The sequence below is a fragment of the Epinephelus moara genome, chromosome 20, assembly GCF_006386435.1.
Source record: "Epinephelus moara isolate mb chromosome 20, YSFRI_EMoa_1.0, whole genome shotgun sequence".
NCBI classification, from domain to species: domain Eukaryota; kingdom Metazoa; phylum Chordata; class Actinopteri; order Perciformes; family Serranidae; genus Epinephelus; species Epinephelus moara.
Genome location: NC_065525.1, coordinates 20573429 through 20596415, shown reverse-complemented (window position 1 = coordinate 20596415; position 22987 = coordinate 20573429). Strand labels below are relative to the sequence as shown.

Here is a 22987-nt window from a genome sequence, read left to right as displayed (position 1 = left end):
TTACAGTAGAAGTGTTGACACCAGAATGCTGCAGTGAACTCAACGTTGTTGTGTTTATTTGACCTTAAAACTGCAGGTAATGACCTCATGCTTCCTTCACTTACTGTGGGAAGTTTAGTCATCCATCCAATCCAACTTTTTTTTTTAATTAATTGTAGTTTAGTAACCAAATATATGAGTTAAAGCAGTTTAGGCAGCATGTATTTCCTCACTAAAAATAAAGATAAATGTATTTTTGCCTATTTATGTATTTGTTTGGGGTGTGTTTGCTTTTGTTTCCATAGGCCTTTATCTAGAAGTGGACATGGCAGACACCCTAAAATCCCCCCTTTAAAATAATTTACTTTCTATGTATGAAACGGGAGATAAAAGAAGGAATTTTAAAGAGGTTTATTGATTATTAAACTCAGATTTTAAACTTAGTCCTTTGTTTCTGCTTTATCATCTTTTTTTGTTTTTAAATATGGCTTTCATTCAAATTTTATTACTATTTTTAATCATTTTTTTGAGTTTGTATTTTTACTGTACATATGACAACCCACTTCTTGAATTTTGAATCTTGGAAATATAAGATGGAGGATGGTATGAAGCCTATGTTTGCTGGAAAACGGATTTACTACCCCCCCCCAGCGACTGCTATTTCCAAATGACCTGCTTTGTCTGTATCTCAAAGGAAAAGGCGCTCAAATTATCTCCAAACTAACATCAGAGCAGCGGCACTTGAAAGCAGCATTTGCAGTTCCGAGAAAGCCATTACGCACGCACGCGCCGTTTTCAATGATTACGACGCAGCCCCGCGTGGAGCAGGCAGCTGTTTGAAGACTCTTGACCCGTGTTTGTTTTATTAATCGTCTCGTTAATGATGAAACTCGGTGTAACGTGGGAGTGGACGGGCAGCTTGTTGCGCAGCTCTCAGGTCAGCTGGTAGCAGCTCAGCGGCCACAGCTGGGAGCGAGTTTGTTGAATCATGCGTGTTGACAGCGGCACTAAACCACCATGGTAGCTGCAATATACGACCACAAGCTGTCTGACGCTGCCCGGGAATGAATGAACCCGGTACACACGTTAAGACTGGGACCGCGTGAAGAAGCGTAAAGTTGGGAGTATTTCTTTAGACACACCGCTTTATCTTCAGCGTCTGCTTCAACACAGAATTTCGCCTTTTTTTTCCCACCTAACATTTTCCCGCACACTCGACGACTGCAGACATAAATGATGAAGTTCAAGCCCAACCAGACCAGGACGTACGACGGTGAAGGGTTCAAGAGAAGAGCGGCGTGTTTGTGTTTTAAAAACGAGACAGAGGACGAGGTAAGATGAGCTGAACTATCACAGACATGTCACACATATGACTGAGTTTCACTTTAATACAGTGTCTGTATTTGAGGTGTTTGGCAGAGGTGAACATAACTTGGCTGAAACTCAAAATATCTGACCTATTAAACAACAAGCTGGCACTCACAGTAACCAGCCCTCAGCAGGAGACCATCCTGTTCATTTCCTGTCCAGGAGGAAATCCACATTACTCATAATTCACACAGACAAGGCATCCTCATTGTGTCCTGGCTGAACAAACGGTGCTGGCTGAGGTATTGTCACTGACAGACCTGCACCCTTTTAAGATTTTATTTATTGGGGTTTTCAAAGTAAAACAGTGGCAGTAATATAAGATTGAAAATAGAATTTCTGATACAAAAAAAAAAAATTGGAAATATTCAACAAGTTAGCAATCAGAAATAGAGTGATTTGTCACACATGTATAGAAAAAGCAAAATATAATATTTACACATAAAATTAATTGTTCTATTTAAAACAATATAACAGTAATATACTTGAAAGAAAAGTAGTCAAGAGTCATTAGATGAATGGGGGTATCAAATATAACAGAATAAGCATATCAAGGACTACATTTTGTAAACTTGTGCTGGTTGTGATTACAACTATTGCTGATTCTTGTTTGTTTTTATTTTCATGTATTTATGTTTGTCCTTACTTTGTGGCTACCATTAGGTTTGTCTCAATTGTGGGTTTTTGTATTGTATCAGCAAGAGGGTTCCAGGAGGGGGCCCTTCTGGTTTTCTCCGGGTACTCCGGCTTCCTCCCACTGTCCAAAGTCATGCAGGTTAGGTTAGGTTGCAGATAATCTGGGGACCTGTCCAGGATGTACCCTGCCTCTCGCCCAATGCCAGCTGGGGTAGGCTCCAGCCCCCCTGCAACCCTCAAGAGGATAAGCGGTTACGAAAATGCATGAATGGATGGATGGATAGAAAAAAATTAAATTAAATTAAAAAATGGGGGATCTGGGCTAGTTAGGGGAAGAAGTTGGTACATCTTTCCCAAAGTGGTCTATAAAGGATTGCTAGATCTGACAGAATTTGTTTGCACACCCTCTTAGGGAGAGTTCAGTCTTTCCCAAATGCAGGTGGTACATCCAATCCTACATAAGGGCAGAATGGGCAGGAGCCTGTGTTTACTTCTTATATCAGTCAACATGCTTGTAGGGTTACAAAAAATATCATACTTTGGGAGCTGTTTAACATAAGATCATAACCTTTAATACTAAAGAGTGCAGTCAGTGGATCAGGATCCACAACTCTACTCTAGCAACTGAAAAATATCTTGCCAGTATGTTGTGACTGTCGGGCAGTGCCAGAACATTTGGGCTAGTGAGGCTGGTGATTGGACTAATATTTGGATACATTTTACAGAGCTTTTTTTTTTTTTTTTGATAAGTGAAGTCTGTGCAATATTTTAAATTCTAAAAGTCCATGTGTAGCACAAACTGAGGAAGACTGTACCAGTAATCAGGCTTTTGTCCACGACTCTTCCAAACTAGCAACCCCCAAATCACTTGCGCACCCTTCAAGATTTGAATTGGTCACATAGTGCTTTAACCGCAGATGCATTTCATAGGTCTAATATTGCATGCAATCAAACATGAGTGCCACCTCGGTATGTCACGCACCTGAGCCTTTAAATACCATCTGTCATTATAAAATGCTGCATCTACATTTGCGTTCTCTTACATACACTGGCATTAGCTGAAGTTATTGTACAGGGGACTTTCCTTATCAACATAGGTCTTTGTGATCACTAATCCTTTGCTGAGGCAACATGCAACCCCTCAAATGTTACCTCAGATACTAAGATGAAATGCAGCCTGCCAAGGGCATATGTTTATGAAGTGGGAGGGTTGTTTTGGGGGGGTCAAAGACTTATTTTCATTAAGTTATGGTTTTCTAAATATTTAGGAGGATATATCCCCTGCATCCCCCCTGAAATTGGTGCCAATGCAGATAATTTCAAGAAGGCCTATATGCACACTGACATGACAAAGTTTTGAATATGGCTCCAATTAGATTCACCCTGCAGCTAACATAAGCTCTTAAGCGTGCTGAACCAGTATCTATGAAAAAAGCGCAAGCATTTTCCAGAACATATCTTACTTTCATTTGATGCTACCAAAGGTTTTTACAGTTGGTGTAGTACTGTAATTAAGACAGAGTCAGTATGGAGGAAGTTATACACTGGGGGCAGGGGTTGTCCTAGATCACAGCGTGTCTGCCTAGTGACGGCAGCCCATCTCAGGACCACATTTGATAGGGGGAGTGGGGTCGTAAGGGGGCTGTTGGGGGTTGAGTGTTACACTGTGTGCGAAACACCGAGTGACCTATCAGCTGCAATTTATAGAAACAAGGTGCAGGCACTTGCTGTTCCATGACAGATTTGCTTTCCTCCTCCTCCTCCCCATCTATCTCTCTCCCTGTTGCTTTTCATCGCAGTCTCTCTTCTCTTGTGCTGACATACGCTAAAAGTCACTTAGATTACTGTTGATTGCACTGGAGGATGATGAAATGGTCTCACATCACATGCCATGCTGATCTCATTCTTCATTTTCACTGTGCTGGGCTTTGATTGCATGTGTCACACTTCATGTGGTAAACTATCCAGGCTGCATGCCTGGTTTACAGTCACTTCCTCAACATGTCAGCTGGGGTCCAGCAGTACAGGAGTGGGTCTGCAGAAACATACCAGACAGGATGAGATAAAGTTGTTTGTTCTCAGAAAAATAATGTATTTTGTCCATTTTAACCTTTTAATTTGAGGGAACACAACATCGTTGCATGCTGTGTTTTAAATCTTTGTGTTATCATCACAAGTCTTGCTTTTCTTTTGATGCAAAAAAGAAGACTCGCTGCTGCTACTTTAATGCTTGTGATTGACTGTGGTCATGTTTTATATATGCATGCATCTTCTCAATGTCTTCACCCCTTAGATACTCTATACCATGAAGCATTGAGGGTCAACACAAATCTCAAGGCCCTCACTCACCATTGCCTCCTATATGCTCGGGCTGACTTGCCTGTATTGTCCATCCATAGACCTAATCACTGGCATGTCCTTGTTTATAAGGTGAAACTGTCACAAATGCAATGACCTGCCTTCGGGCCCTTCTAAGGTGATTTTTGACAATAATGACACGTGAAACAGCTGCTGTATATGTTATTGATTAACTGGTTTACTCATATGATGTGTAATTGGAAAGCTATGCTCCTTGTTGTGCCATTAGTACTGAACATTTCAAGACACAGCCACCACAGCAGGCTCAATAAACGCTTCTGTCAGACAAAAACCAAACGGTTATAACTCACATATAAAGTGTTATCATACACAGATCCATATTATCCAGACTGACACACTTAACACAGCTCCAATTTCATTTCTCACACACTCTCAAAGGTCCAGATGATCTAAATCCAGTGAAATATTCAGTCCCAACACATTATTATATCCACAGATATCCACAAACTGCCTTTGCATAATTTCAAAACTAACTGACTAACTGATCCAAGATTTGTTTACCTGATGTCTTGGTATGTGGTGAATTCTGTTTTTGTCTGTAACTGTTTCATGTTGTATGTGCTGCTGCCTGCCTTGGCCAGGACATCTTTGTAAAGGAGATTTTTAATCTCAATGGCGCTTTTCCCGGTCAAGGACATTTTGAATAAAATAATAATTTAAAAAATCCTAGTTGCTGTAGTTGGCATATCATGTAGGGTTAGTCATTGTTGTGTAAATAAGAAACATGTCTCTGGTTAATGAGTAGCTTTTACAGCATAAGCAATGGGCAAGCTAGCAATAAAACATGAAATTATAATCAAATTTGGGATTTTAGCTGTGTAATATGGTTGGAAGCAGAATTTTATTAATTTTATATTAACAAGAGATATCAAATTATATCAGAGATGTAGGTAAAATCACAAACAATATAGCAGTGCACGATCTAGCACATTCCGCACCCTTGGCCAAGTTTTCCCTGGCATCCCCCAACCTTCCCAAAATTATTATTTTATTATTAATTATCTTTTATATTCATTGTATTAAATACAAACGTATTAATGAGAAATCCAACATAAATAAACAACTCAGCTAACAAACAACAATAATAAAAACAATCAATAAAAGAATACGGTCTGTGCAAATGTTCTGATAGGTTTTAGTTTTATGCTTTACATCAAACAAAATCCTTTTATAAATGCAAAACAAGAACTGCAATAACTCATTTAGTTAATGTATTATTCTTAATTACTCAATAATTAATGTTGACAATATGTAGTGGTCGCACAGTGTGTTTTAATGTCATCACACTGTTGGAAAAACGTAATCAGTATTGAAGTATCCTGTCTGTAACACAACAGCAACAAAGATTGAAAATTATACTAAAGCTGCAGGATGAGAGTATTATAAACAACAAACAAACAACAAACAATTTAATATGAGTATAATATCTGTCAACAGTATCTTAGTTGAATTGTCATCAGGTGTTGATCAGTTTAAGCTGATGTTTACGTGCACAGTCAAAGCTCGTCCCCCGCTCTGAGCTCTCACTGAGGTGTGTGGTGTCTGTTGGGGTCATTAACCTCCTCTGCTGAGCCCTTTTGTTTTCATACAGAAAGGCGACTGCTGATCCAGTGGTTTTTGAAAAGCCTTTTGGCTGCGAGTGTGTGTGCGTGAGTAACTGCGTACGTGGAAGTGCCTACGTGTTTCACTCAGCGTTAGTGTGAAATTGCGCATGCATGTGTGTGTGTTGTGTGCATTTGTGTCAATGAGACGGCTACCGGTGTTTCTACAGCCCCCAGGGCCCTGCACAGATAGTTTATGGGGCAGAGATTTAAATGAAGCTTTGCTCTGATCCCCTGCAGCTATTAATTTACGGCCTCATGATCAGTCAGCAAACACTTAACACCGAATCAGTGTAACATACAGTGTAACACTCCTGTTGGACATTATATGATGTTTGGAGAGATCTGATTTCACTTTGACATTACAGGGCGTCAACTGAAATCTGCCTTGACTCAATGTTGCGAGACAATAAAACATGGTAACTTCCAAGGGGTGTGAAAACATCCATTAGGACTGTTTTGTAGTTTAGCTGAGAGAAATTGATAATTTAAAGTTCTGCAACATAACTGATTAAAGAAATCAAAGTGGGAAGGTGCAGGATCGCCTTCAGGGTTGCATCGTCCTTTTGCACCCTTTGGCATCTATAGTTTGCATTTCTTAATAAACAACTAACTAATTGTCCATAATTAAATACCTGTCTAATCATAATGTGAAACATTCACTTAAAGCTACAATAGGTAACTTTTATTTCAATCAGGAGAGACTCGTTCTGACTTATATGGGCACATAAGTATGAGAAATGTGAGGAGTCTTTGGCGATGAGAACCCATCGTCATCTATTGCAGGAGGGTGGTAAAGACATAGTAGATTAGGGATCCCCCTGTGGAGTGTAGATGCTGATGGTGGTGATGAGATGAAGAGGGAGCTGAGGATCTGGATGTGAAGAGGAGTGGGCTTTTGATGAGCTTGACCTGGGCTTGGCCTGGATAAAGTGACTGGAGGTGAACGTGGTGGAGGAGGGTGCGACAATTCTGCCTAAAATGACAGCTGACAGGAGCAGAGAGGAGAACAGATTTAAAGTCTGGCAGCAGCGACATGAATGGCTGGAGGAGAATGTAGCGACGATGGCTAACCGGGAGAAGGAACAGTGGTGGAAGTGGGATAGAGAGAGAATTGTGAATGGATAGAAACTTCATAAATATAATGTTTTGTCATATTTGCTTAAACTGTGACTATATCCTGACAGTAGTACATGAGACAGATAATCTGTGAAAAAAATCCTGCTCCTCTGGCACCTTCTAGTGCTCCCAATGGCATTTGCAAGAATCGATTGCACCTGAATCAAAACAGCCAATCAGAGCCAGGAGAAGTCTCCAATCCAGCTGTTAATCCCCGCTCACTCAGTTAAACTCGCATGGGAACCAGATCTTTTTTGTCTCGTACTACTGTCAGGATATAGTGACAATTTCAGCTAATGTGATAAAGTTTATTTATTTATTTTTTTTAAATAAAAGTTACCTACTGTCGCTTTAAGTTAACACCTTCCTAATATAAAAAGGCACAATAAAGAGTAGGGTAGAGAACCAGTGATGAAGCTGTAACCCTGCAGCCAGGTTTTAGTAGTAAGAGCCTACTGCAGATTCAGCTCACTGGATGTGACATTAAATGACAGATAAATGCCTTGTACCCTCTAACTTGGCCTATTACCCATACATAAGTATTTACAGAGTTGCCTGTGTTAAGAATAAGTCATGTGCTCTCCAGAGAGTCTGTACATGCAACACAGAAACCTCCACATACATTAAAGCAATTATATCAGTGATCCAAATCATGTAAACAGGTAAACAGGAGCTCTGTGTGAGTTTCAGGCCGTAGTTTAATAGTGTACTTATTCATGAGGTTGATGACTGAATAAGCCGTGAACAGCGAGACTGTCAAAATAATGTTTAAGTGCATTTCTGTCTGAGTCCTGATATTTCTTGTGGGTTTTATCTTACTCCTGACCCGCTTACAGGATTGAACTACCAAGCCAAGTCACACAGCGTGAAGTTTCACTCATCACAGTAATTTCTGAGTGCAATAGAGACCACCTTTGACAGCAGTGAAGATGTTATCATTAGTGCTCTTCACAAATCTGCCATGCTTCCACTATCAGGTCACAGGAAGAACGCAGACACATCTAGACGTTGGGAAACCTCTGCAGGAACAGTTGTGTGCGCCTATAGTGTATAACATGCAGTGTGTCGCCTTATTTTTGGCACTAGTTTTTAATCACTCTTCGCTGTCAAGAGAGCTATTACTTACACGTCACATGTCCAAAAGGATTCAGGAAGTATTCACACGTGAACTTAATGTGGGTCAGTGATGCCAGATAGGGTTTAAGGTCAAGTGACTGCATCTCTAGCGGGGCACTGTGCTCTAAAAAGATCAAACTGCATGCGTTTGAGGTCAGTTAAACATAGTGTGTGGCTTTAGTTTGATTATGTGAGATTAGAATGGTGATTTATCATCTTTTTTGTCATGTTTTATAGCTCCTGGAGCTTATAATGTTTTATTGTCGTCTGATTTTAAATACTAATCATTTGTTTGTTGTTTGTTAAGCCATTGATGGCTGAAATGAGTCACTGAGAGGTTTTTATTTTATCTTCATCTGTTTTCAGTGTTGAGGTTTTTGCTTATGGTACTATTTAAAGGTTGAGTGCAGGGGTCAGTATCCTCAGGCACATGTTCCATTGGTACGCATTTGCTTAATCAGTGCCACATTAGCAATGAGTAGGCAAGATAGTTTTTTTGAAAATGTTGAAGTGCCTTTTCATCTGCGTGCCAAATTACCTCAGTCATAGCCACTCACATTCTGTGAAGACCCGCCCTGTTCTGCCTCTGATTGGCAAGTACCCATCACCTTCTTCCTAGAATGCCGGTGGAAAAACAATAGCACTGCCAGAGCAGGCTCATTAGAAGATGGCAGGCCCGCTAGCCAAGAAAGCTAAAGTGAAAGTCTGGGGCTTCCAGCCCTTGTGGACAGAAGAGTGGGGTATTGTGTTTCAGAGGGTCTGAGTTGTGTATATTTTATGTTATGAAAATATTGTTTACCAAATGACAAGTGCTGAACATCAGTTTAAGACTGTACAATAGAAAAAGGCATGGTGGTGCAATGGTTAGGATTGTCACCTCACTGCAAGAGGGGTCCTGGTTTGAACCTCGGGTGGGGGAGCCCTTCTGCACGGAGTTTGCATGTTCTCCCCGTGTCAGCGTGGGTTTTCTCTGGGTACTCCGGCTTCCTCCCACAGTCCAAAAGACATGCCGGTTAATTGGTGACTCCAAATTGGCCGTAGGTGTGAATGTGAGTGTGAATGGTTGTCAGCTGTATGCGTTAGCCCCATGATAGTCTGGCCTGTCCAGGGTATACCCCGCCTTTTGCCCAATGTCAGCTGGGATAGGCTCCAGCCCGCAACCCTGAACAGGACAAGTGGTTATGGAAAATCAACAAATGAATGAATGAATGAGTAATAGAAAACACCCTCAAAGTTTTTGCCACTGCTAAAAATCATGCTACTGAAGCAAGTCTTCGCATTACTTATTGCATTTGCGAAATTTGGAAAGTCATTCACTATGGGATCGGTATTGGCCGCCGATATTAGCAAAAAACGTGCATCCGCATCGGATCGGACTGCATGGAAAAATGCCGATCCAGAACTCCGATCCAGTTTTTCTCGTAGTTTGATCCAGGTTTTCCAGCCAGCCCAGTGCTCCGCGATTCAAGCAGTCCATTCCAGTGATCCGCTCCAGCACTTACTATCAATCCACCAGGCCAGCACGCAGACACACAGGAAACAGCAGCACCAGGCTGGCACTGACACTACAAAAATAACTGAAAAGGAAAGGCTGCATTGTTTGTTAAATGTCAACAATGTCTTGTGGTGTTAATCTATTTTTTATTTATTAGGGGGCCAAAGCACAAGTGTGTGGAGTCTTGCTGCTATTTTAATTTCAATGTTAGACATTTTAAAGATTTATTTTGTTGATTTATTTTCTATTTATTAAGGGGCCAAAGCAGCAAAGAAAACCAGCTATATTTTTTATTTAATGTTAATGTTCAAGTTTAAAGTTTGTTTATTTAACCCTGTTAACAATAAACAGGTCAGTTTCTCATACCAACTGTTGTGGATCATTCTAACTAACCTGATTAAGTAGTTGTTCTTGTTAGAGTAATATTGCTTGATCAAACCTTTTCTAACATGACTGACAACAAAATAAGTGAATATGTATAATACACGCTTGGATCGGATCGGTATCGGCCAAAACTCAAGGCTGTAATATCGGTATCGGATCGGAAGTGAAAAAGCTGGATCGGGACATCCCTATATTCACTTATGGCAAACATAATAAGGAGGCTTTCCTCTGTAGTTTAGAGATTTTGTTTGATGATTCATCAAACAAAGAGACAGTAAAATCAAGAATAAAAGACATTTTCATCTCAGCTAGAGGTGTTGAATGACGCATCAAAGAAATGTCAGAAAACAGAGTGCAGCAGACAGCTAGTTAGAAGGAAACCATTGTTATTAGCTTATGAAATTGTACTTTATGAGAGCGTGGATGTGAATGGCATACACTTTGTTTGGCAGTCATGGCAAGATACTGTGATTTGACTCTAAAGGAGGAGCTCTGCTGCTTAAAACCAATGCCTCAGACAACGAAGGGTGAGGACACGCCAAAGCTTTTATCGAGCAAAGGGTTGACATTCTATCGATATGGCACACTGATTGACAAGTAAATTTAAAAGTGGCACTTAATATCAAAAAGATCGTCAATCCCTGGTCTACTGTGTAGGATTTAGTGGCATATGGGTGAGGTTGCAGATTGCAGCCAACTAAAACTTCGCCATGTGCCAAGCATGTAGGAGAATTATGGTGGCTAGCACGGAAACATGAATGGCACTTTGTAGAGCCAGTGTTTGGTTTGTCTGTTCTGGGTACTGTAGAACTACACGGTGGACTCTATATGTAGATATAAACGGCTCATTTTAAGGAAATGAAAACACAACAATTCTTAGTTTCACATGATTAAAAACTAATGAAAACATTGTTGTGATTACTATTGCATTTCTGCCAATATCTTCCCCAAAATCCTGCAAACTGTACTTTCAACTATTTTGTATTATTTTACATAGTCCACCTAAAATATTATGAATTTCTCATAGACGTTGGTTTTATTCTATCTGCCTGTGCTCCCCTCTCAGACTGTGAAAGTCTCAGGCAGGAAAAGGGAGTTAGGTTTTAGTGTTGGGGAAATGATATCAAACATCATGTTGCTCCAACAGCCACAGTAAGAGAAAAGCAGTTTGTGCTTTTAATGCGGGAACATCAGATTACTCTCATTCACTTATTTTAATTATGTGGCAAAGAGCGTGACATGCTCAGCAGCCCAATTCACACCGCGCTCAAATTGCATTAAGTAAATGAAGTGAATGAAGGGCATGACACGCGAGATGTTGAACACACATCCTGCCGAGTGACTAGCAACCAAACTCAGCCGCCACCAGACACCTAAAGTGGTGTCGGACTCTAAACTTGGGCCTGCCGTTGGCGTGTTTTTGGCACTCCAGACTCAGCAGCAGAGACCTGACGAAGGCCTTTCTCCTTGGCAGGTGCTACTGGTGAGCAGCAGTCGTCATCCAGACCAATGGATCGTGCCAGGAGGAGGAATGGAGCCTGAGGAGGAGCCGTGTGGGGCCGCCGTCAGGGAGGTGTATGAGGAGGTGAGCTCATCCACTAAAGGGAAGAAAACAGGCACGAATATCATGCAACTGTTCTTCTACATTTTGTGGTTTGCTCTACTTTAAAGTAGTCAGTGCAACCATCAAATGTAGAGGTGTTTGCATGTTTAACTACAGATCGCATACACATGACACAACTGCTGACCATTTTCCAAAGCATACTGTATGTATCACGATGATTCTCTATCTCCCAGGGAGCCACTGTTTTCAGTTTGTTCTACTGTGAAAATGGACTTTACTTTGAACTTGATTGCTAGTTTATCAGCTTTATTTATTTATTAGGGGGTCAAAGTAATAATAATGCTGCATGATAAGTCAGGTGACACTTCTTTGTTGATGAGCTCAACCCGTTGTGGGGATTTCCAGCATGTGAATAATGAGTCGGCTGATCAACAGCATTGCTTTCACAAGTAAGTTGTCATAAAATGAAAGTAAAAGATAAACAGTAAACAAACAAGGATATTGTGCAATGGATATTGTTAACTAGGTCATGCCATGTGTTTAAAGGTCCAGCGTGCAGGATTTAGGGGGATAAATTGGCAGAAATAAGTGTGTTTTCTTAAGCATATAATCACCTGAAAATAAAAATTGTTGTGTTTTTGTTACTATAGAATGAGCCGTTTATATCTGGGTCCTCTTCCACAGATATCGCCTTTGCACTGACATGTTTCTACAGCAGCTCAGAAGGGACAAACCAGACACTGGCTCTAGATAGGGACATTTGTGTTTTCATGTCAGCCACTGTAGTTAGCAGTCCCTCCACAATGAGCCATACAGTGTCAGAGAAACACTGATTTGTAACGTGAAACGGCTTTATCCAGTGTTTTTACCAGTTTAAATCACTTGGTGCATTTGTTTTGGAGATTAAGAGACCTCTGCGGATAATTCAGCTTCTGGTAAAAACCTCTTAACAATGACCTCTGAAGTAATTCTAAACCAGGGTCCAAACTTGACACACAGGAGAGGTTTCAGCTGGTTGCAGTCTGCAATCCTCACTGCTCAATTCCACTTAATCTTACACACTGTTCCAGTAAAGGGTCTCTCATGTGGAAGCTGACTTCCCAAGACTTAGATGCTGGAACTTCCCACAAGCATGTGAATGCATCATAAGAAAAGTTGTTAAAACTCAGATGCAGGCCTGCATTGCGTGATGATAACGTTGACAAAAAACATAAAGCAGGCTGAGAAGTCACTGTGGTTGGTAATGCAATTAGAGTCTGCAAAACCACTGTAATGTTACATTCACAATACTAGCAAAAAAGGCATTATTGACAGGTCAGTGTTGCATAGTTTAAAAACAGTTTATGCTTATATTCAATTAATTTTGATAGGCTAGATGCAGAGATACAAATTATTATCATAATTATAAAGTGAGTATAGCAACAACTCTGGAAGGTTCGTGTCAACACTGGTCACAGTATGAGATGCTCCCACTGTTTTATGAGCCAGATGCAGATGGGGGATGGAGATATTTGGAAATAAGACATAAATTGCCAGTTGATTGTTCTGTGGTTTAGTAAAGGGGGGTTGCTGGTAGTTGGCCAGAGTGTTTGAGTGGAGTATGCTGTGAGCCTCTGCCTTGGATAGTAGTGTGCTGACAGTTTTGAAGTATGGCAGTGACATTTGGGAAGGGTTTCCAGTTACCCACATCCTGTGCCGCCAAGATCAGACATGTACCTGAATATAGATGAGCTGCAAACCAACTGCTGGAGCAAGCTAACAATTCAAAACGTCATGGTTAATACCCCGCTGTCAAGTTCAGTGTCGATGTGATAGTTTTAATTTATGCAGATGTGAGATTTGTCCGTCCTGTCAGGCCATTTTCAGATTTGATTGCTGTATGATCACTGCAATGATCAAAATATTGTTTCGACAAAAGTGCTGGAAAATATGTAAATGTGAAGAATCTTTTGTGGTTTCTCACACCTTACCATAGACCATAGCTGTGTATCAATTCTAAACTACATACTAGTTTTAATTAAGCAGTTTTTGAGTGTCTTATATGTTTAAAAGTGACCAAATGACAGCCTGCTAAAGAGTTAACAGCATGCATACTGAAAACCGCTTTATTCTTGTAGCGTGATATTGATTTTACCACACAGTTATGTACAAAGGAAATTGGGGAGCTGCTTACAGCTGCACAAAATTAAAATAAATTGCAAATTGTGGTTTTAAATGCTTCAGAAAGATCTTTGAAAACATACCACAAACATAAAAAAAATCTGGAGAAAGACATATTTGTTGATTTTGAAGTATGTGGATGTTTTGTACATTTATAATGCAAAAATGATATACTATAAAGTCAAGTATAATATAGTGTACAGTCAGTAAGTAGTATGGAGTTGGGACACAGACAGCAATTGTCTCTGTCTGTTGTGGTGTTCGAGACGTCCTCAGTGGTCTTGGCTGTTCTAAAATGAGATGTAAAGTCTGAAACATGCCACACAGCAAGGGCTGAACAAAGCCATGAGCTCCTGGAGTGCCTTTGTGTGTCTCCCACCCTGCAACAGGGAGATTTATTTATTTATTTTTTTAACAAAAAGTCTATGTTACATGCTACCAGTATTTGCTGACTGGCAGCATGCTCCACAAGCTGCCTATCTTCAGTGACACACTCTAAAATGGTGGTTCCTAATCTTTTTATTGTTGTTGCTTGTAATAAAAAAGGTGGGGATCAAAGCAGTCTAGTGGCTTGTGACCTGTCATCTCAGGTAGTAGTCTATAGGTTTGTGACTAGTTAAACTAAAGAGTGATTTGGAATATTTTTTCAGCACCCTGAAGAGGTTAAAACCAGTATGTGATAAGTTCAGTGTCTAGTATGAAAATGAAACATAGTTTTGTAAAGCTGATTTTGCTTATTTTCATCTCGTGACCACACTGATTTTGAAACACTCCTCGTGGGTTTTCCGACCCCAGGTTGGCTAAATCCAGTGGCCGTGGTCTTTTGAAAGTAAATTATTACAAACTGTGTGTAAGCAGAAATGGATCTTGACTGATGTTACGGGGAAACATTGAACCTGGAAGCCATTTTCCTATGTTTTTGAGTCTACTAACAGAGACAACAATTTTTTAAATTGGTCCAGTTCTGAGAGAGACCGCTCCAGCTGCTGCAGCAAAAATAATGTAATGTAATGTAATCCCTACAGACAATATACATCCATTAAAAGTGTTTGTTTTTGCCACTGACAGGCTAATACTTGCTTGAGCAGAGGTCTCGTTCTGAAATATTGCAGACTTTTCCATGTTGTCCACATCAGCTTAATATTTATCCCTGACACTGAAAATCTAGATATCACTAAGCTGCGCTTTCTGGACTCCCAGCACAACAAACTCTTCCCGGCACTCCTCTCTTCAGCTCTCACTAATGTTCCACCTTTGTTTTTCTGCAACAAGTCAACTCTCATCTCTGAACAAGAGTCCTCACTGAGCGAGACTTGGTCACAAAAATAAACAGACCAGGCACAGAAAAACATTTAATTTCTCTGTCAGGTCCTTTCCTTAATGCTGTCACACACTTCTAATAACAATCTGAGCCTGTCAGTGGCAAAAACAAACACTCTGAATGGGCATAAAATGATCTAGGAATGATTACGCTGCAGTCTCTTTCACCAATATGGCTGGTGCAGTCTCTCTCAATACTAGACCAGTTTAAAAAAATGGTTAGTCTCATTAACACAAAACCAGGTTAAAAATTACTGAAGTTTCCCTTTAAGCCCCCTCGTCTCATCATCCTGTCCATTGGACTAAGTTATGGTCTGCCTGCTCACCTCTAAGATGCTGAATTAGCATTAGCATACATATCAGAACAGAACCAGCTCTTCCTAACACCAGGTCAAGTGTTCTCACTGTGTTGCAGCTGTATGAAAATATCACACCGTGTCAGCTTTGATCAGTTCCTGTGAACTTGAGTGAAAAAATCTACTTAATGATTATCATGTAATCTTTAGTACCAGTAATATAAAACAGTGTGTGGTCACTCAAATGTAAATGTGCTGAATGACACTTGATGTGTTTTCTTCATGTGTGTGCAGGCTGGTGTGAAGGGAAAGCTTGGCAGACTACTCGGGATCTTTGAGGTGAGCTTGTGAAACTCATGGGAAATTGTAGTAAATTCTCACATGGCAAAAAAATACATGACAACAACACATTTTTAAGTCCTGTATCAACTTAGCTGGTAGCCCTGCTATCATGCTAAGATGCCTACATAGTTTTTTTTTGCTCATGTAAAAAGGAACAATACTGTGTTGACATTGTGTCTTCTGTTGTAAATGAAAGCTTTGCTTGCGTTGCATTGACATGGTTTATTGCAGTGATATAAATCAATGTCTTCATCCAAATCTTTGCAGCAAAATAAAGACAGAAAGCACAGGACGTACGTCTACACCCTCATAGTGACGGAGACACTGGAAGACTGGGAGGACTCTGTCAACATTGGTATGCATTTATGTTCAAGTCTCACTTTCTCCTGTTTATTACTGGTTGTTTTAAATAAATCATGCAGCATACATAACACATGTAGGCATTACATTTACCCAGATCATAATATTTCTGTGCACAATCCTAAAGACACACAGAAGTGATATACCGTCCTTTTGGCGGCAGAGTTGGTGGACAGTTGAGACATACTGCTGGGGCCTCCAGTCATCACTGTAAACTGAGAAACTGGGACACATACTTATCTATGAAGTCAAACCACCCGATCTGCAGTGTTTACAGTCCTAAAATACTGACTGAAAGAAAATTTAGCAACAATTTGTCCTCTGAAATGAACTGCATGTGTGCTCCACAGCGTTATTGATACTCTGGGGGTCAAAGACTTCATTTGCTGCATTCTGGTGAATTTTTGTGCACTAATGTGTGCTGTTTCTACCTTAAGTTATGGTAGAAATTTCTTAAGTTTCAAAAAAAAAAAAGTCTTTTGGGAGACAAATGCACATGTCCTAAAAATGAGAGGCAAGTGTCCCTGCGTCCCCCCTGAAATCTACACCAATGAGGAGCTGTCATACTGGAGGTAAATAATTAGTGCTGAGGTGATTAATCACTTAACCGAACATTAATCTGCAACTATTTTAATAACCCACTAATTGTTTAAGTAGTTTCTCAAGATAAAACATTTTCTGGTTCTGCTTCTCAACATTGAGGATTTTGTGCTTTTCTTTGTTTTATTTGATGGTAAACTGAACTTGAAGATTTCAGACAGTAGGCTTGATAAAATTACATATCTGAAGATGCCACCCTGGGCTTCAGAATTTTGTAATGAGTATTTTACAGTATTTTTTGACATTTTATAGATTAAACATAATTGATAATGAGATTAATCATAAGGTGCAGCCCATATCTTCCATCACTGACTACGTTTATGTACAAAAAACATTTCTGTTTGTAGGTCTTGGTTATACTGTGCTAACTGTCTTTGAACCATTAAACAGTTAGTTAAATATAATATATGTGCACACATTTATAGTTTTGTGCAAGCTGAATAAATTAAAAATAAGGCAATGAAAATAGTAATGTTGGTAAAATAAACATGAATTATATTTTTTCTTCTTTGTGTCAGAATAGGATTTTTTCCGTTTTATCATCAACCGTGCAAACACAGCCTCCCTCTTTCATTCCTTCAACCACCTTATTAAAAAGGTCAGAGTTGTGATATTTCCACATATCCAAAAACCTGTTGATATCCAAGTCTTTTTTAATGTTTAAAAGTAGGTGAGTTTCTCCTTCTGACCTTCTTTCTTTTGGTCATGCATCTCTACATCAGCCATGCAAACTGTTGACTAGCTGGTTTGTGTACAACTCAAAGCTGAGCGTCAACAGGCAAGAGATTGTGTGTCACAGACGGCAGTAAATAAACCGACAGAGACACGTGTTTCAAATGAGCTGTATACATGTCCATAACATTGGCACATCCCACGTTTGAATCGGAAAATGCTATTTTTGGCTTTATTTGGAATATTCAAACAGATTATGCTCTTTACACGACCCATATCAATTTCAGAATGAATGATAGTGGGATATTAGTGTGCACGTGGTCACTGTAAAATTTCTAATGTTGCCTGTAATGTGGGTTATGTACAGTAATGTGATCACTGTCTTACCTGCATCGAGGAGGAATATGTTTTCGGTTCAGTTTGCCTCAAAGCTACTTGCCTGATTTTCATGAAACTTGGTGGATGGGCCAAGAAAGAACTCCGATCCAAATCAGGGGGCGGATACATGAATTATTTTTTACTTTCATTAACATTTCATGGAAAGAGTGAAGAGTACCCTTCAAGATTTGAATGCATTTCTTTTTTCAAATCTAATATTTCTCTTTGGACTCAGCAGCTCAAAATGTTAACTATTCCTAACTGGCCTGGAAAAAAGTGGTTGTGACAATTTACTCCCTTCACCCACAGAAATAGAGTTCAGCCTGTTCACAAGGGGGAGGAGTGTTTGCTGTGCCCAGTTGTTTTCCAGTTATCATCACTCACCACAGCCCCCCTCCTTACTTGTCCTCTCCTGCCCTGGGCGAGGGCTGAGCTGGTCTAATTTACTCTCCCTCTCGGCTGAAAGGCCAGTGGTGGCGTACTTCAGGGTGTCAACATAAAGTGGGCGAACCCCTCCCCTCTCACACCGCCCACTGATAATCACAGGCCACGTTGAATTCCTTCACCAAAATGCTGCGTGGAATAGAATAGGAGGAGATGATGGGTTTGAAGTAAAGCAGAAATAACTCCCAGCTGATGGTTTACTGGACACGTCGTTTGGTGGAATGTCCATCTTCACTCTGACTTTACTGCAGCAACATGTGCTGAACAGTTTATTCTCGAGTTTGTTGTATAATATTGTGGTTCAGCAATTTAAGGTTATTTTGCCTGTTGAGCAATCTCACTCACTGCTCAGTCAGACTCACACTTACACTGCTACAGAGCTTTAGAGCAGAATGTCAGTTGCAGTTTCGTCTCAGTTATCCGTCAGTTTCATTAAAAATAGTTTGGTTGAACCCCAAAATACACGAGGGCAAACAAGAAGAGCTCAGTACAGGAAAACACTGAAAACATGGAAGTGGAGCAGCTCCATGCTGAGGCATTATATAAGGGTTTAGCACTGTGGTTCTCAACCTTTATTTGGCCAGCACCCCCCTCCCCATTATCCAGGTCCCTTACTGCCCCCCATCAGTTTAAAAATGTAGGCTAATTGTCTTCCCAGAATATTAATGTTGGAAAATTACAGATTTAATTAAACTGGACAGTTGGAATATCATTAACATTAGTTTCCCAGTGAGCAAAAAAGCCATGTGAATAGAAATTATATTTACCGTAAAACTTCAATTAGAAGCCCAGTCCCTTTCACTAACCAGGTGTGGCTACACATTTTGACAAATAAAGGCCTGTCTCAATTAGACGCCTGGTTTGGTTGCGAAGCAGCTCATGTTTTTAATAGAAGTCCTTTGGATGTATAAAACCGTATTGTTGGCTAACCACTTAAGCTAACGTTAGGTAGCTGTTAAGCTTATACAGATATGAATGTTTAGACTCCTGTCAATGTCGAAATGCTATACATCTTTAGCTCAGTTAGATTCTCGACAATTCAATCGTTCGGTTAATTTTGCTGAAACCATGAGCACCAGAGGAGACTGTAATTCATTCAGATTTACTGGCAGGTCTCCACTCACATAATCTTTGAGTGTTGGAAAAAGGGTGTCATAATGCTCTCTCTCTCTGAGGCCTTGTCTGTCACAGCTAGATTAAATGAATGATTCATACCTGATTTATATAAGTAATATTCATACTGCTTCAAATAAACAATTTGATATTTTTCCATCTTTGCTGTGCATCAGTTTTGTGCAAAGGCCTGTCCCAAATATAAACCTGTTCACCTCAGTGATTTAAGCAAATAATAGCCTGTTTCATTCATACCTTAATAAGGTCTCATTATTGATCACACACAGCAACCAATCAGAAGGCAGTATGCACCAGTTTATGGTGGAAATGTCTGTAGTTATGTAAACGCAAAATTCAGGCACCATGGTAACACATTAACATATCATGAAATATAATCCAGTAAGGCTCTCAAGCATCTTCTCCTGTAGATTAACTTTTCTCATTTATTGTTATTCTTGCTGGATCCGCTCTAATGTAGGCATCCCTCTTCAGTCCTCACTTGTGTCTTTTGTTGGGGAAGTTACCTCTTTAAATTGTGCATGTGGCACCTACGTCAATGATAAATTCATTCATTTGAATTAATTTATAAACGCCCCAGACTTGAATAGCTCATGCATTTTAAACAAGATTTCTGCGAATATTCAAAATTTTCTCCACATTCAAAACTGTGCACTCTGAGAAGTCGAGAATTAAGCCATTAATTTTTTTGCTCTGCGCTCTGGTATCCCTTTCAGACAGAGCTCTGTATGGGACTATCTCTAGATGAAACGAGTGTAAGTAAAAGGCTTTGCACTGCTCCTCGTTGGAGGTGGAAAACTGTATCTAGATCTAAGATAGAGCAGGGAGAGCTGACTGTACAAACCACTGATCTATAGATGAGGTGTCTTGCTATGCAAAAAAAAAAAAAAAAAGTGACGCAAGTTGGACTCGAGGACAAACTGATTAGATTTTGGTGGTAAAAGGTCAAAGTCACTGTGACCTCACAAAACATGTTTTTAGCCATAACTCAGGAATTCAAACACTGATAATGACAAAATGTTCACACAAATGTCTACTAGGATAATGTGATGACATTTTATATCCAAAAGGTCAAAGGTCAACCTCACTATGACATCATAATGTTCTGCAAAACACGTTCCTGGACATCATTAAACAGCATAACTCAGGAACAGAAGGGGAGACATTTGGTCAGATACTGAACTTGAGTGTCTACATTGAAACTGATTGTGTGTGAAGCACCTTTTCTTAAATCCTTTTAAAGTCTTCATTACATATATTATACGAGTGTGGACAGACAAGGATGTAAACTGCAACTTGACAGGTTGGCAGAAGCATAAAACCACAAGGCGGTTACTCTAATTGTTGATCAATCGGGCCAAGTGTCACTGGGCACAACAACACAACTCTACCTGTTGATCAGTCCTCATCCTCTCTTGAATGTTTCCACAGGAAGGAAGAGGAAGTGGTTCAAAGTTAACGAAGCCATGAGGGTGCTGCAGAGCCACAAGCCTGTCCACGCAGAGTACCTACACAGGCTCACAAACACCTGTAACCCCACCTGCAGTCCTGTGTGTAGCCCGACTAACGGCAACACCCCGAGCTCCCAAATGACGGACAACAACACGCCTCACTATGTCGTTTGCCCCACACAGGGCTCGGATCGAGCCAACAGATAGGACCGTCACCAACAGCAAGCAGTTCTTCTGAGAGGACATCAGGATGGACATGTGGGAAAGACTTTATTACTAACGCAGCTTCTTAATATGTACAGTATGGACTTCTTGAAGTTGATTTGAAACCCATTTTGAGAGAGTGCCAAAATGTTTTCCAACTATATTTAAGATTTTATATGTTTATTTTTTAACAACTATCACCAGCTAATAGAGCAAATGTGTCCCTTTAAAGTGTTCAGCTTTAGATGGATTTTTCAGTGTGCTGCTTATGCAATGTAAACGTCTTGTTTAGTCTTTGAATATTGGACTTGCAGTGCACGCAAGTGTTTGGGTGGTCTCCTGGGAAGTGTTTGCTCTTAGAGGAAGTTATACCATCACAGAGACTTTGTGCCAAATAATGCTCTTCTGGAAGATGTTTTAAAGAGGAGTAGTGTTCGTGTGTATGAATCATTTATAACAGTTCAGTGTTTTATGAATTGTTACGACCCTCTTAGGTTGTAAAACTAAATGTCGCATCACTATTACTCAAGTCTTGTGAGGTATTTTGCCTTAAGAGAGCTGAGGGCAAAGTGTGCTATGATATAAGTGTGAACAACATTGCTCCTCCTGTAATTACCTCCTCACATGTACACACAGTATCATCTCTAATCACTAGTAACAGTGTAACACTGTAATAAAGATTAGGCGAATATCTGCAAACCAGCCACCATGCTGAAATGGAGACTTAATCTTCTTCAAACATTCTTTTGTTTTTACATATAGTTAATGTCATCAGACTGTTAGAGGTGCAGTGTGTAGGATTTAGGAGCATCTGTTGGCAGAAATGGTGTATTATATTCATAACTATGTTTTCATTCGTTCATAATCAACTGAAAATGAGAATTGTTGTGTTTTTGTTGCCTTAGAATGAGACGTTTATATCTACATATGGAGAGCGTCCTCTTCCACAGAGTCCGCCATGTTGTTTTACAGTAGCCCAGAATGGACAAACCAAACACTGGCTCTAGATGGGGCCTATCATGTTTTAGTGTCGGCCACTGTAGTTCTCCTACACACTTTACACCTAGGAGAAGTTTTAGTTCTGCAACCTCACCGCTAGATGTCCTTAAATTCTACACACAGGACCTTTAAAGGTATGCTATGCAGGATTGTCAGTTACTGTTGTAAATATGATCTCTAGATTCGATGCATTTTTTCCGTGCTGTGTCTCTTGGTGTTTACCTTTTTTATAAAACCGTGAGCGCTGTGGGGGTACACGTTCATAAACGTCCCAAACACATGAAGAAATAAGACAGTACAGGCAGATGGCAGAGTAACTGCAGAAAAATACACAGGAAAATCCTGCATAGTATGACTTTAACTTGAATAAATTACGCCGTATTGGTGCAGTCACATAAATATCAGCTTTTAAACTTGCCTTTAAACTTGAAAAAACTTGCCTGGGTCCTTTAAATTCACCCACTCTAACAAACAGAGTGTGATGAGTTGAAAATTCTGTCTGAATATCAGGCATAATCAGCAGATACTCAGTTGACAGAGACTGTTGATCACCTGAGACGTCAACTCATAGTCCACATGTGGTCAGTTAAATATACTTTACTGATTATTTCCAGTTAATAAATGGTGCTGTTATTATTTCAAGCAGAAGAATAAACAACTTCCCTTCAGCATTTTGTGTTTCTTTTAATTTGAACTCTCTTAGTTTCAGTTCAGAATTCACTGTGGTGACATTCTGGATACTGTGAACATTTATAACTACACTGTGAGGACTGTGAGGTTTTGAAAGCAACTCTTAGCTAGACACAACAGTTCAATAAATGTTAGACATGGAGTTCTTCAATTCAAGATTGCTCGTACACTCCACTTCACAAAAACCTGAGCTCCATGCTATGTATCATAACAAGAAAACAGGATACAGCTGTAGCTGTGGCTATGCCCCAGGCTCCACTCCTTCTGGTCTCGTATATTTGACTATATATCAAAGGCTT

At 40.0% G+C, this 22987-nt stretch overlaps 1 protein-coding gene across 2 annotated transcripts; it reads left to right on the top strand.

The window, feature by feature from the left end:
• The first annotated feature begins 703 nt into the window (after positions 1-703).
• On the top strand, positions 704-22666 carry nudt4a (nudix (nucleoside diphosphate linked moiety X)-type motif 4a). Of its 2 annotated transcripts, XM_050072697.1 has the most exons (5): positions 713-1311; positions 11552-11662; positions 15712-15756; positions 16027-16114; positions 20776-22666. In XM_050072697.1, exons 1-5 carry the CDS (start codon positions 1213-1215, stop codon positions 21000-21002), a joined length of 570 nt encoding a protein of 189 aa, XP_049928654.1. In that variant the 5' UTR covers positions 713-1212; the 3' UTR covers positions 21003-22666. The 2 variants fall into 2 exon arrangements, with proteins under 2 accessions (XP_049928655.1, XP_049928654.1); XM_050072698.1 differs by lacking the exon at positions 11552-11662 and having other exon boundaries at positions 704-1311.
• The last annotated feature ends 321 nt before the right edge of the window (positions 22667-22987 follow it).

Excerpts from the sequence above, each read along its gene's own strand:
- nudt4a (XM_050072697.1), top strand. The coding sequence starts at position 1,213 with ATGATGAAGTTCAAGCCCAACCAGACCAGGACGTACGACGGTGAAGGG. Across the intron at positions 1,312-11,551 it reads AAAACGAGACAGAGGACGAG|GTGCTACTGGTGAGCAGCAG; the intron begins GTAAGATGAGCT and ends TCTCCTTGGCAG. Across the intron at positions 15,757-16,026 it reads GACTACTCGGGATCTTTGAG|CAAAATAAAGACAGAAAGCA; the intron begins GTGAGCTTGTGA and ends AAATCTTTGCAG.